General features: G+C 31.5%; 1 protein-coding gene across 1 annotated transcript in view; it reads right to left on the bottom strand.

The window, feature by feature from the left end:
- Nucleotides 1–12889, bottom strand: part of MDGA2 (MAM domain containing glycosylphosphatidylinositol anchor 2) — an 800938-nt gene that overhangs the window by 358536 nt on the left and 429513 nt on the right. Inside the window, exon 3 of the mRNA XM_063091085.1 lies at nucleotides 3995–4169. Coding sequence (XP_062947155.1) covers nucleotides 3995–4169 — 175 coding nt within the window. The remainder of the gene's footprint in view (nucleotides 1–3994; nucleotides 4170–12889) is intronic.

Here is a 12889-nt window from a genome sequence, read left to right on the forward strand (position 1 = left end):
CTGAGATTAGTAGGTAAACTCATTTAATAACTCTGATTAACTACAGTATGTTGCCTCTTTTTTGAAATAACTCAGGTTTCTTCGTTTAACGTTTCTCTGTTTCAGATTCTTAAAAAAATATATTTCTAGTGTTTAGCAGGGGAGCAGTTAACGAAGGAGTTGGCTATTTCCCACATGAAGAAGAACTGTAATTGATTAGCTTTTGATCAGAAATATTGGTATGAATGACCAGATCAAATTTTGGAAGAAAAAATTAATTCTTATGTGGTTATGAAAGCTACCAGACTATAAATATAATTTTATTAAGGAATTATATTTCATAGAACTCTTTAAGTGCTTTTAGAATTCCTAAAAAATAAAATTATAGATCCTATAAATTGGGGAACAAGGTTATAATCTCAAAAATCATATTCTTGATTAAAACAGTAAAAAAAATACATTTGGTACTTCTTTTATAGAATCTCTGTAGCCCAGTTTTTTTTTTACTATAAGAAATTTTAGAAAATTATGTGGGAAAAAATTACTAATGCAGATTAATAAATCTTCCCAAAGTGACTAAAATGTTAATATATTTTTACAAATATTTCAAAATATTTACCTAAAAAAAAGAACCTCATTTTATATCAGTCATCATTGTAGCAAGTCCTTTTCTGAAACCTAAATTTCCTCATCAAAATAATGAGTGATTAGCACTAAATTTATTTTAAGTAGCTTTTAGCTCTAAAATATAGAAATTTATGATCAGAACATGGAATTTAATGAGAGATATTCATTTTTGCTATTATGAAAATTTCCAAGACTACTGATGGCATTATATTATATATATAGATCAATGTTAAATAATGCATACATTGTATTGTAGTATAAAACATAATCCATGTATTAATCATACATTGATACATTATATGCAGTTTCTAAAGACAACCCATCATGAGGCATTCAAGGATAAATTCTAACATTATTATTATTATTTTTATTAAAATAAGTCATACGCTGCTTCAGTATGGCGCTGCAAATCAGCTTTACTGCATTTTTTTTCATATTTTGTATTTTGTATTGTATGTCCATCTTGTGTTCCAAGTTCTACCAACGTACCAAGGTTGATGAAAGTTCCACATGTGAAACAAATTTATAAAAAGAAATAGAAATCTATAGTGCAAATGGCGACTCTAAAATCACGGCTCCAAACAGAAAAATTGGTCCTATAGTTTTAGCATTTCCTAGAACAGTTATAGCAAAAATACCTGAAATAAAGTTGTTTACTTGTTTATAGTTGACAAAAAGGAATATTTATATTCAATCAAACAGTCCAACATCAAATCAAAATCCAATCACAGATCAATCTTAAGTATTATAATCTAATTTTAGACACCAACATTGCCAAATGCAAACAGCATTAATATGCTAGTCAAGTCCTTACTAATAATGATAGAGCATATTTTAAATTATAAGGATCCATGTAGAGAAAACATACTTGAACCTAAATACTCTGGTTTTCAATCAAGGTTATATTTGGAGCACATGGGTTCTTCAAATCTTGTTTTCTCTACTGTGAAATATTCTTATCAGTCAAAACATATTTGAAAATCTACTATCTAAAGAAATTTATTTATTCAAGTCTTCAAGAGTAGGCATAACTATTTAAAAATTATGTCTAGATCTCCATATTAAAAAGATCTTCTCTGGAGATGAAGGTAAAGCATTCTCTGGGAAATTTATGTTAGAGAGATGTCACATTTATTCATAGAGCCCGGAATTTAATCCATTATTTTCTTAAGTAATATAATTTTAGACAGTTTTCTAATAAATTTTAGTCACCAAAAATTACTAAAAATAATACTTCAATGTGGAATGCATCACAGTGACATTTCACTTAAATAACATAAAACAAGATGTTTGTCAAGTCCAGGTTGTATGAGAATAACACCAAAGGAAGTCGAAGAAGAAGGTAACAGAACTAGTGCCTTCAGGCATGGCTACACAGAAGATGACTCAAGTCTTAAAAGACTAGCAGAGCTTGGGGAACCGTGTTATCATTTCCAGCAAGATGTGCAGTATGAATGAAGATTCATAGGCAAAGCCCATACTGGACAGCAAGAGCTATGAACAGACAGCAAAGAGTAGGTGTCATGCAGAATAGCACTAAAAAGTCTCTGTAGTAAAAGGAGGAAAGAAAAATATTTTTTCAAAAGTCTAAAAATGTGATTTCTCCCTTTGTACTTAATTTTTACCCAGCAATACAATTTGTTTTTTATTATCAGATTTATTGTGATAGCAATGCAGGTCACAATCCTGTATTCATAACCTTTGGGGAAAGTGTTTCAGAATCTTTCAGATTTTATAAAGATAATATAGTGCATATACGATCTATTACATAACACACCCAGCTGGATCTGTGGCTATACTGTGTAATCAAACATTTCCTGAGCGAAACATGTAATTACTCATACAATGTAGAGTAAATAAAGAGTATAAAGTCTTTTCTATTTTTCTATTCAAGTCATTTCAGGTCAGATTTTGCCACTAGTTCACATCAGGTTTCACTAACAAAAGTTAAAAGAAAAAAACCAACAAAACAAAATACATCTATTAATTTTCAGAACTTTTTAGATTTACACTTGTGTTTAAGGTACTGAAGATGTATATTTTAAAACTTCATGATCTAAACTACAATAATAAGAAAAAGCAGAGATATGTAGTCCAGAAAGTTATATTACAGAGGTATTTAACTCATTTAAGTTATATTTAGTTTAATTTAAAATTATATTTAAACAAAAATACTGGAAAAATTTGGTCAGAAAAAGGGAAGCCGGAGCTATCTTTGGTTGGGAAGTGTACAGGTATGGCCAACCTGTGCGTCCATAATGATAGCGAAGAGTGGCACATGGGATGAAGGTGCCAAAATTGTCAGAAGTGTTTTAGGGGCTAAAAGATACTGGAGAGAATGAAAAATGAACTCTCCCATCCTTTTCAGGAGGGAAGCATGCACCTGAATGTGGAAGGCAAATCACAAATGCAGCTCTGTCACCCACTTTCCAGTCACCTGAAAATCTAAATGAAATTCAGCATAAGGTCTGATAAATAGATCATGTATAATTTCAAGCCCCTTACTAACTATGTAACATCTGCCCTACATTGAAAAAAAGGAAGGGGTAAGGAAAGGAAGATAGAAAAACAGGAACTCGTCACTTGTTACTTATGTCTGAATTACTTTAAGGAGAGATAAAAATACCTTATATTCTAACATCAGAGACTTCAAAAACAAAATGCAAGTTCTTGTATAAAGATAAATCTTCACAAAAGACTAAACTAAATGCAGGCCCTTGATTTGGGGGGAAGGAAGTAAGGAGACCAGTAAGAGTTCAAATATATTTGCCAAGAGCAAAAAAGAGAAAAATGAGATGAAAAACAAAAAATAAATCAACAAACACTTTTCAGGTGGCCCAACACTGCCCAGGTTCAGTGCTGATTATGTTCAACAGGGTTGGATGAAGAAACAGATTCTACATAGAGATTTTTAGTAATTCACAAGCCAATTCAGATGGCTCTGCTCACATAAATGCATTAAAAAAAAAAAAAAGTATACCTGTATTTACACATAGGCAAAATGAACAAACACAAGTTATGGTATATACAGCATGACCCTTAACTCATAAAAATATGAAATGCATGTGTATATTTATATATAAAGATTAAAAGTATATACATTAAAACACTAACAGTTATTGCTGGAATTGCCAGTAATATTTATTGTCTTTTTGATAATGTTGTTCCTAAATATTCTATAATTAATATGTACTATTAAACCATAAAAACGGTGAAAATTTCTAATAGATTCCTTTCTTCAGAAATGTATTAATGGAGCTATCATCATCATATCCTGTCTGTTCTCAACTAAACAGAACTATATTTATGGTGTTTGAGAAAACAATCATTGTAGGACAGAAGAAACCTATACCAGGCATAATCATAGTGTCCTGGGAAATTTACTTACAGTACACATCCACTCTGATTGACTTTATCGCTGGGGACCCCAAGCCATTCTCTGCTTTACAGTAATACCGGCCTCCCTGGTGTCGCTGAATATTTGTAATCCTCAAAGTCTCATTGAAGACACTTGAGTCTTGGAATCTGTCAGAGGCACTTCCTGCTGTTTTGGTCCACCTGATCTGAGCAAGCATCAACAAAGATTGTTACTTTAGGTTGGTTTTCCCCCAGAAAAATCAAATAGCAATTACTCATTTCAAGAGTTCACTTTCAGAGCTGCTACATTGCCTTTCCTGTCAAAATATTTTTTTAAAAAATTTAAAATTTATCTACACAATGGAATTATAAAATTTTAAATGTAATGTCATCATCATATAGTGTATATAATTCAGATTCAATTTCATAGAATTCATCAATAGCCTAATCAGTGTGAAGGGAAATATAAATTATTAGATAAAAGGAGTTAAACATCAGTAATACACTGAAAATATTGATTAGTTTCCCTTTTTATAGAGCATTAAAAATTTCCTTTTATATTTTCCAAACCTTGTAAGATACTTTTTCCTTTTTTAGTACAGGTAGGCTATCTATCATTTTCTTTTTGGACATTCTTCATTATTTTATTTTAAATTTCCTATTTGATTTGGATAGTTTAGGCATATTACCATAACGGCTTATTGAGATTATGTATAATTTTACACACCTGGTTGTTAAAAGCATTTTTTAATTGTTTTGCTTTAATAAGCTCACAAATGATTTGTCTATTTTAATAGTTAGAATTCTTGTTACATCAATAATAATTTTCAAAAATACGTAAACTTTTTCAAGAACATTTCTATTAAACTGCCAAAACACTTCGAATATCTAAAACATTATAAACAATACATTCTTATAAACACAGCTGTATATAACAGACCATTTTTTCTAGTAGTAATGACTGGCATTCAACTTAAATTTTGTGTATTTTAGATTATCAAGTGTGAACAAAAGCCACATGCTGGTACTGCAAAGTGATACAAAACAGACAGTAAAAAGCATTTGGTTTTATTTTTCTCCTTGTCCATCCTGTATAACATACTTTGTTTTTATTTTAAAGTTGAGAAACAGCTAAGAGAAATCTCTGGTTAACATGTGATGAAACATGAAAAATGAAACTAAAGACTGAGTCTTCAAAACCGAAATCTTATAATACTGCCATTTCTATATCTATTCTCATATAATGTTAATTAAAATTTATGATCTAATGGAATTAAAAATATCTTTAAAAAGTTCTCTACATCATTAAAATATTAGTATGAATATAATCATATTTGCCTTAATTGTGAACGAAATGAAAATGCTTTCTGTAGTTAGAGATTAATAAAAATTCAGTAAGTCACAAAAAGGATCACATATTTATTTAACTTCTATGTGCATGGAATATGCAAAGAAGTAAAGGACATGATTCCTGACTTCAAGCAGTTTGCAAACTTACTACTAACATGCCCATAAAAAATAGAGGTATAACAAGGGCACTGTTTTGATACATAATATTTCCATGGAGAAATCTAGGATTCTATTTTCACTTACCCTTCAAAATATATAGGTAAACAAATAGAGAAAATTTAAGTAAATTATATAAGTTTGCCTTTGTATAGAGATGCTGAATCTCTCTATGATAATTGATATATCTGAGGTATAATCAAAGATATAAATTAAATTCCAATTAAGATACCAAGTTTTCTTTGAATATCACAGTTTAATACTAAAGTTGATTTGAAAAAATAAGTATTTCAGAATATAAAAATAAATTTAGGGTAAGAAGAGTTATGGAAATGGCTTAGCTCTTTTAAATATTAAGAAAAATATTATTAATGTAAAATGATTAAGTTGTATAATCCTGGCATAGTATTAGATAAGGTTCAGGAAAAGGGGGGAAGAAAAAGCTAGAGTGTGTGTATGTGGGTTTGTGTGTGTGTGTGTGTGTGAGAGAGAGAGACAGAGACAGAGACAGAGACAGAGAGACCAAGAGGGAAAAGGAACTATGATACAGACCAGCAATTATCAGATTTTCTGGTCTTAGACACTTGTTGAGAACATCAAATAGCTTTTGTTTGTTTGGGTTTATATCTATTCATAATTATTGCATTAGAAATGAAGACTGAGAAAACGTTAAACTATGTGTTATCTCATTTTAAATCATATTAAGCTTATGTCATATTAAGCTTATGACATGTTAACATAAGTAACATTTTTAATCAGAAAATTATATCTTCCAGAACAACAACAACAAAATGAGTAAAAAGAGTGGCATTGTTTTACAGTTCTGCAAATATCTTTAATATGTGGCTTAGTGGGAAAGAGCTAGCTGGATTATCAGCTTCTGCATGCAATCTATTGTGACATGATTCTTTGAAATATATGAAGAAGATCTGGCTTCACACTGATATTTAGTTGAGTTGAAAAGGGAGAGGTATTTTAATCACCTTTCATATAACCGTGGATATCCTTCTTTGAAAATATGCTAAAACTCTACAAGTGGTAGTTTCTTAACTTTTTTTGCAAAATGGAACCTAAAGCTCTATCAATGAACTTTTTGTACTCTTACCTTAAACTTCATTGGTCTATTTTGCACTTTGAATGGATCTTTTACTCATGTGTAATTTGGTCTTATAATGCATTAGTCATCAGGAAAATACAGATTCACTGGGTTATACAGACCTCCCAAGTGTTGACACATTTCACTACACAATATAAAAAAGTTACATTTATTTATCTTACCACCAATATCTTCAGAATAGCCTTTAAGTGTTGGGAAACCATCATGCTTATGTTGGTGAATTTGCCAAAATTCTAATTTTTCTCTTAAAAACATGTATTTTATCACTGGCAACAAGTAGAGTCAAGGTTTTTTCTTTGGGATGGTAGGCTCGCTTTATTCATTTTTGAGAAAATATTTGCCACATACCCCAAGTCTGAATAACCATGGTTTGTATCACAACTATCCTTCTAAGTAACAACAGTATTCTATGAAATAAAAGGTGGCTAGTTTAGCACAAAAATCAATCACACAAGTCCTTTTCCTTGAGGGAACCACTGAATTTTAGCAGACAAAGAAATGCTTTGTAAATATTTTTCCGTTTTGTCACAGAACATTAAAAATATTCAAGTTTTAAGATATTAAAAACTGATAATTTTTACTTATTTATTAAGGATATTCTTAGTGACATTGATTTCTTGTTTTCTTTTTTCTTTTTTTTTTTTTTTACTGTGAGTGCATGATAGTGAAGAATATAAAGATTGCTAGTATAATTTGATGTCATTGCTTTGTTTTGTGTTTATGTGCCACCTTTTTATCCACCATGGCTTTGCACCATCACCGCAAACATAACACAGTAGAAAAATAACATTTTTCTTTATAAACACTGTAAGAATCACATGAAAACCCTGGAGATCTATGGATCTCACTTTAATGACCACTGTTTGTCAAGAGTACAGACACAGCCATACTAATAAATGAGATTTAGGATTTCATACAGGTGGCATTTTAAATCAAGAAGGGAAGAGAGGATTGCTTAAAAGATTGTGTTAGAGCAACTGACTATATATTCATTAAAAAAAGAGCTGTTTATCTAACCTACCCTTCACACAATATAAATTCCAGATACAACAGAGATTTAAATGTAGAAAACTGAAACCATAACAGTTCTGTAAGAAGAAAGGGAGTAATTTGTTTACAATATTGCAGTGAGCAAGGCTTTTAAAACAAACCCTAAAAATCTTAAAAGTTTAATATGTCAATTATTTTTTATTTATGTAAAACAGATTATTAACAATGTCAGATTTCAGAGTTAGTTTCCATAATGTGTGTAAATACATATATTATACATAATATATGTTACACATATACATATTTCAGTGCACTAATGAATAAGCTAATAGATAAGAACCAAAAAATTAGGGGAGACAAGAGATGCAAGTGGCCATTATGTAAGTGAAAAGATTCCTAACCTCTCTCATAATTGAGAATATAAATAAAAACAAGTGAAAATAAATTTCATCTATCAAATAGTCAAAAATACTGATAATATCTTGTATTGCTGAGGTTTCATACTTGGGATTAGAAGGGTAAATTGGTACAACCATCCTTTTTGGAGGATAATTTTGTAAACTATGTCAAAAATGAAAACACACACTTTGACTTAGTAATTACCTTGTTAAAATTTACCTTATTAATATATTTGCACAAAAATGCAGAAAAATAAGTCTACTGCATTTGTAATAGTATGGCATTAGAAATAACATAAATATCAAATGATAGGAGAGTTGCTATAAATTGATTGACTTTAAAATTGAATTAAATGCAGTCATTAAAATAATTAAAATACAAAATGCATTATTAAGTTAATAAAATCAAAAGCAAGAAACATAGAATATTCTCATCTGTGTAAAAAGAGCACATGCATGTGTATATGTGTGTACATATTACTAATATGTTTATTAGACTCATGCAAGGAAACATACAAAACTTTACATTAACCCCATTAGTGGGAGTAGAAGTAAGAAGTGGATAGTGGAAATGCTTTCTTTTTTTAATTTTTAATTTTAAATTCTTATTTACACTTCATTTATATTACCATGAGCAAATATTGTGTTATTGTGTTTATCATAAGCAAGTTTAAAAAATGAAATACAATTCTCTAATGAAACAATAGGAATTAGGGAAAGTAGAAAATGGAAATAGAGAGAAATGCTAATAATCACTTAGGAAAAAGATTTCCCCTTTTTATTCTCCACATTTCGAAACTAAATACTAGGAGGAAGTATTCCTGAGCAGTGAAAAGACATAAAAACTTAGTCATTGGGAGGGCTTACCAAGTTATATGTTTAATTAATGAGAAAAGAAACTTCCATATATACCATATATACCCTGATAAAAGTTGTGTCTCCAAAGAAAATTGTTCCAGGTAGAAGGAACAAACGTATAAAGTGTCAGGGACTGCTCATGCCCTAATATTAACACTCTTCTTCTATGGTAATTGAAGTCCAAATTATTAATCAGCACAGGACAAAGACAACATTTCCCAGCCATCCATTCAGCTACATTCTTGCCAGTGTGTTTCAAGCAGAAACACCCTTACAGGGAAGCAGCAATCAACATTGTGCATATTTCTGCACATTTCTGTTGGCTTCCATCTTGGACAATGATCTGACATGGAATGAAAGTCAAGCAAACAGAAGCAGTGACACAGAAGAAATCTGAATCCCTGATACCACTGAGCTGAGCCTATCTGACCTAAACTATTTCCAGACCTAAAATTTTACCTCATTTACATCATTCTTTTCTGGGTTTTCTATGATTAACTGATGATGATGATGAAGAAGACGGATTGGATGAGACTGATGGAGACGGGGAGGAGGACGAAGGTGAAGAAGATGGAGATGTTGATGAGGGAGGAAGGAGAAGATGACTATTACAACACTGATGGATTCCAACCTTCCTTTAAAAAAAAAATTCTCCAGTCTCTGGGAGCAAGTTGCAGTCTTTTTTTTTTTTTTCTTTATTTTCCCCTCTTGTGCTCAGTCACCCTCTTCTTGAGATCTCTTTTCTCTTCACCTTGGTTCTCATCTTGTTGGGGGGAAATGCCTTGAGCAGAATACAATGGAAAAAGAATCTCTACCCCTTTCTGTTCCAAATTCATTTTTATCCCTTCCTGTCTCCATAGACAACAGCATGGATTCAACACCATTGTGCTTCGAGGGAAAAAAGAGAAACCTTCTGCTCCCTTCACTCTGCGGGAAGGTGCAGGGTACCAGGCCCCTGTGCAGTAGTATGTAGAATTCTAGCTTTTTCCCTCCTTTCTCTGTACACTGGGCTCAGACATTACAGTGTCTCTATGAATACGGACAGTTAGCATTTACCAACATGTGATATGTTCTCTTGTTAAAATAAACAAAAACTTTAAAAAGTGGGCTTAGGGCCGAGCCCGTGGCGCACTCGGTAGCGTGCTGCGCTGGGAGCGCGGCGACGCTCCCGCCGCGGGTTCGGATCCTATACAGGAATGACTGGTGCACTCACTGGCTGAGTGCCGGTCACGAAAAAAAAAATAATAATAATAATAATAATAATAAAAAGTGGGCTTATTTATAGAAGGTCAGCAAAGGGTGGTTTTGAGATTTTTGGGTTGGTTAAGTGGGCATTTTGACAACATGGCTTCTCCTTTAGCATGTTTAATTGTGATGTTTACCCGACATCCTTACAGTTTAAGATGACACTTTTAAAATAAAATTCTCTCCTAATGATAACTTGAGCCATGCCACTTGATGGGAGAATCAGCAGAACTTGTAGGATATTAATTTAGAATCTCTATTGTAATTTTGTTTCTATTTATTTTTAAATTTTCTTTTTGTTTCACTGAAAAAGAAAGATAATGCTCAGTTTTAAATGTTAAAAATGTACAAATTGTATTGTTACAATAAAACTAAATGTGTACACACACAGGCGCATGCGCAAACACACACACACACACACACACACACACACACACACACACACACACACACACACACACACGCACACACAGGAAAAACCCAAATCTAATTCTGTTATTTCTGAAGTGGTATGGGAGGTAATCCTGTCTTCAGAATTCTCAACTCCAGCACTGAAAGCTCAAAAAAAAAAAAAGGTGGAATAGCATCCACCCACCTTACGGGCCATCTCCCAATATCTGATACCCATTTAAGATCTCATTCCTCTTAGTGTGAAAGAAAAATATTCAGTGACATGCATATTCAGTAGCCTCAAGGTTCAAATAACTCCACCTTACAAAAATTCTTGTAATGACAGGTACTCTAACAATTCAACAAATGAACTGTATCTGAGGCCTTGGATTTGGAGAAGATACAGAAAAGCATGTGGTGGTGAGTACTTAATACATGTGCATTTAATGAATAAGTAGAATTTGCCTGGGTAATATATATTTAAGTACTAAATAAAATTTCTTAAGACCAAAAGCACATAGAGTAAGGGTATTTGTAATAACCTACCAAAACCCAGGAGTTTGGGGGTGGGAATAGGACACAAAAGAGAGGTAAAACTCTTAACTTTTGTGGGGAAGGAAGGGAAGAAGAGGACTGAGATAAGTTATTGTTCAAACTTTGGGAGAGTTGGAAGGGGAGAGAGTGTGTCTCTGTGGGAGAAACAGAAGGTTATCTTGTTTACAAGTAACAACAGAAGCATGACTGTTGATTAAAATAACAGCAAAAGGCACAATTCCATTAACAGAAGGAAAAACGAGAGAAGTGGGAAGTGTGGAATGACTAGATATGATAAAAGGAGCAAAAATAGGGCAAAGGGAAAGAGAAATGTACAATTTTAAATATATTTTAAATTTAAATTTTATTTTTAAGTGACAAATCATAATTCTGTATGCTTATGGGGTACAATATGATTGTTTTGATATATGTTTGGATCATGGAATGATTAAATCAAGATAATTAACAAATTAATCACATCACATACTTATCATTTTTTGTGAAGAAAACATTTAAAATCTTCTCTTGTAGCAATTTTGAAATACACAGTGCATTATTATTTATTACAGCCAGCATTCTGTGCAATAGATCATTATAGACTAAGAAGAAACAGTTATAGACTAGATGTGAATAGACTGACTTTGCCCATTGAAAAAACCTGGGATACTGAATTTAAAAGTTAAAACAAGTTTTTATGTAGTCTGCCACAAATATTTTATTTTTTTATAATTATTTATTTATTTTTGTTTTTGTGTTTTTTCCCTAAAAGATTTATTTATTTTTGGTGATACAAATGTAGGGGTACAAGGTTGACTATTTGTGTACAGTATCTGATGATCAAATCAATATGATTAGCATGTTCATCATTAGGTAACAATTAAAGATTGGAAACCAAGATTAGAAAAGAAGGCATGGATGAGTGGTAAACTGAAATCAGCCAATCAGTCAATCAGAAGTGACAATATTTTATACCATAAGATTAAATTAATAAGAAATTTGCAGTTAAAAACTCTAACAGGGAAGAAAATCATTACTTAATGTAATGTTGAAAGTCAAAAGCAAAAATATATTGTCGTTAATTGTAATTCAGTAAAGTACAGAGCAACTAAAGACATAAAATAAACAAACTTAGAAAGGAAAGAACTTGAGAAATATGCAGCTGCAGTAGAAAATTCCAATACTCATTTCTGAGAATGAGGCAATACTATATGTTTTTCTATTAAGTTAAAAAGTAAATAAGACAGAGAAGAACTGAAAAATATAATCAACATATAGGACACTTAAATAAACGTATAGAAAGTCTTCCATCCATAGAATTATGAATTTTTTCTTATGTCCATTAAATACACTGGTGATTAAATCCTGTTACAAAATATAACATTAAGCAGTTATCTCCATAAAACTAATATTAACAGGGGAAAAAAAGATACTAGAATTTAGGAAATATTTTTTATTGTAACTCTCTTCCTGATCTGAAGAAATAACATGGAGATTCTATTAGGCTGCAGAACATAACACTTAGCTTAGGGTTATCCAGTTCCCGACAGAGAATTCTATTTTGTTTTTGATATAATACTTCTGAAACATCTTTGCTTATATATAGTCTTAAATAAAATCAACATTGACTGAGATAATCTTAGGAAAATGTCAAAAACCTAAAGCATAGATCAAAAATAGACTTGGCCGAATCCAAAAAGAATTTTGCATAGATGCTACAAACTCAATAAGCACTTAGACGTTGACAGTGCTGAGACTTCTAGGATCCCTCCTTTAATTAATATCTAGTGAATGAGGATGTGTGAATTGAAGCTACTTTCTATCGGTTGCCAAGGAGTTAAGCCAAATATACTCAGGTCAAATCCGAGCTTTGTTCCAGCATTATTTGTAC

This window comes from Cynocephalus volans, chromosome 3, assembly GCF_027409185.1.
Source record: "Cynocephalus volans isolate mCynVol1 chromosome 3, mCynVol1.pri, whole genome shotgun sequence".
Lineage (NCBI taxonomy): Eukaryota > Metazoa > Chordata > Mammalia > Dermoptera > Cynocephalidae > Cynocephalus > Cynocephalus volans.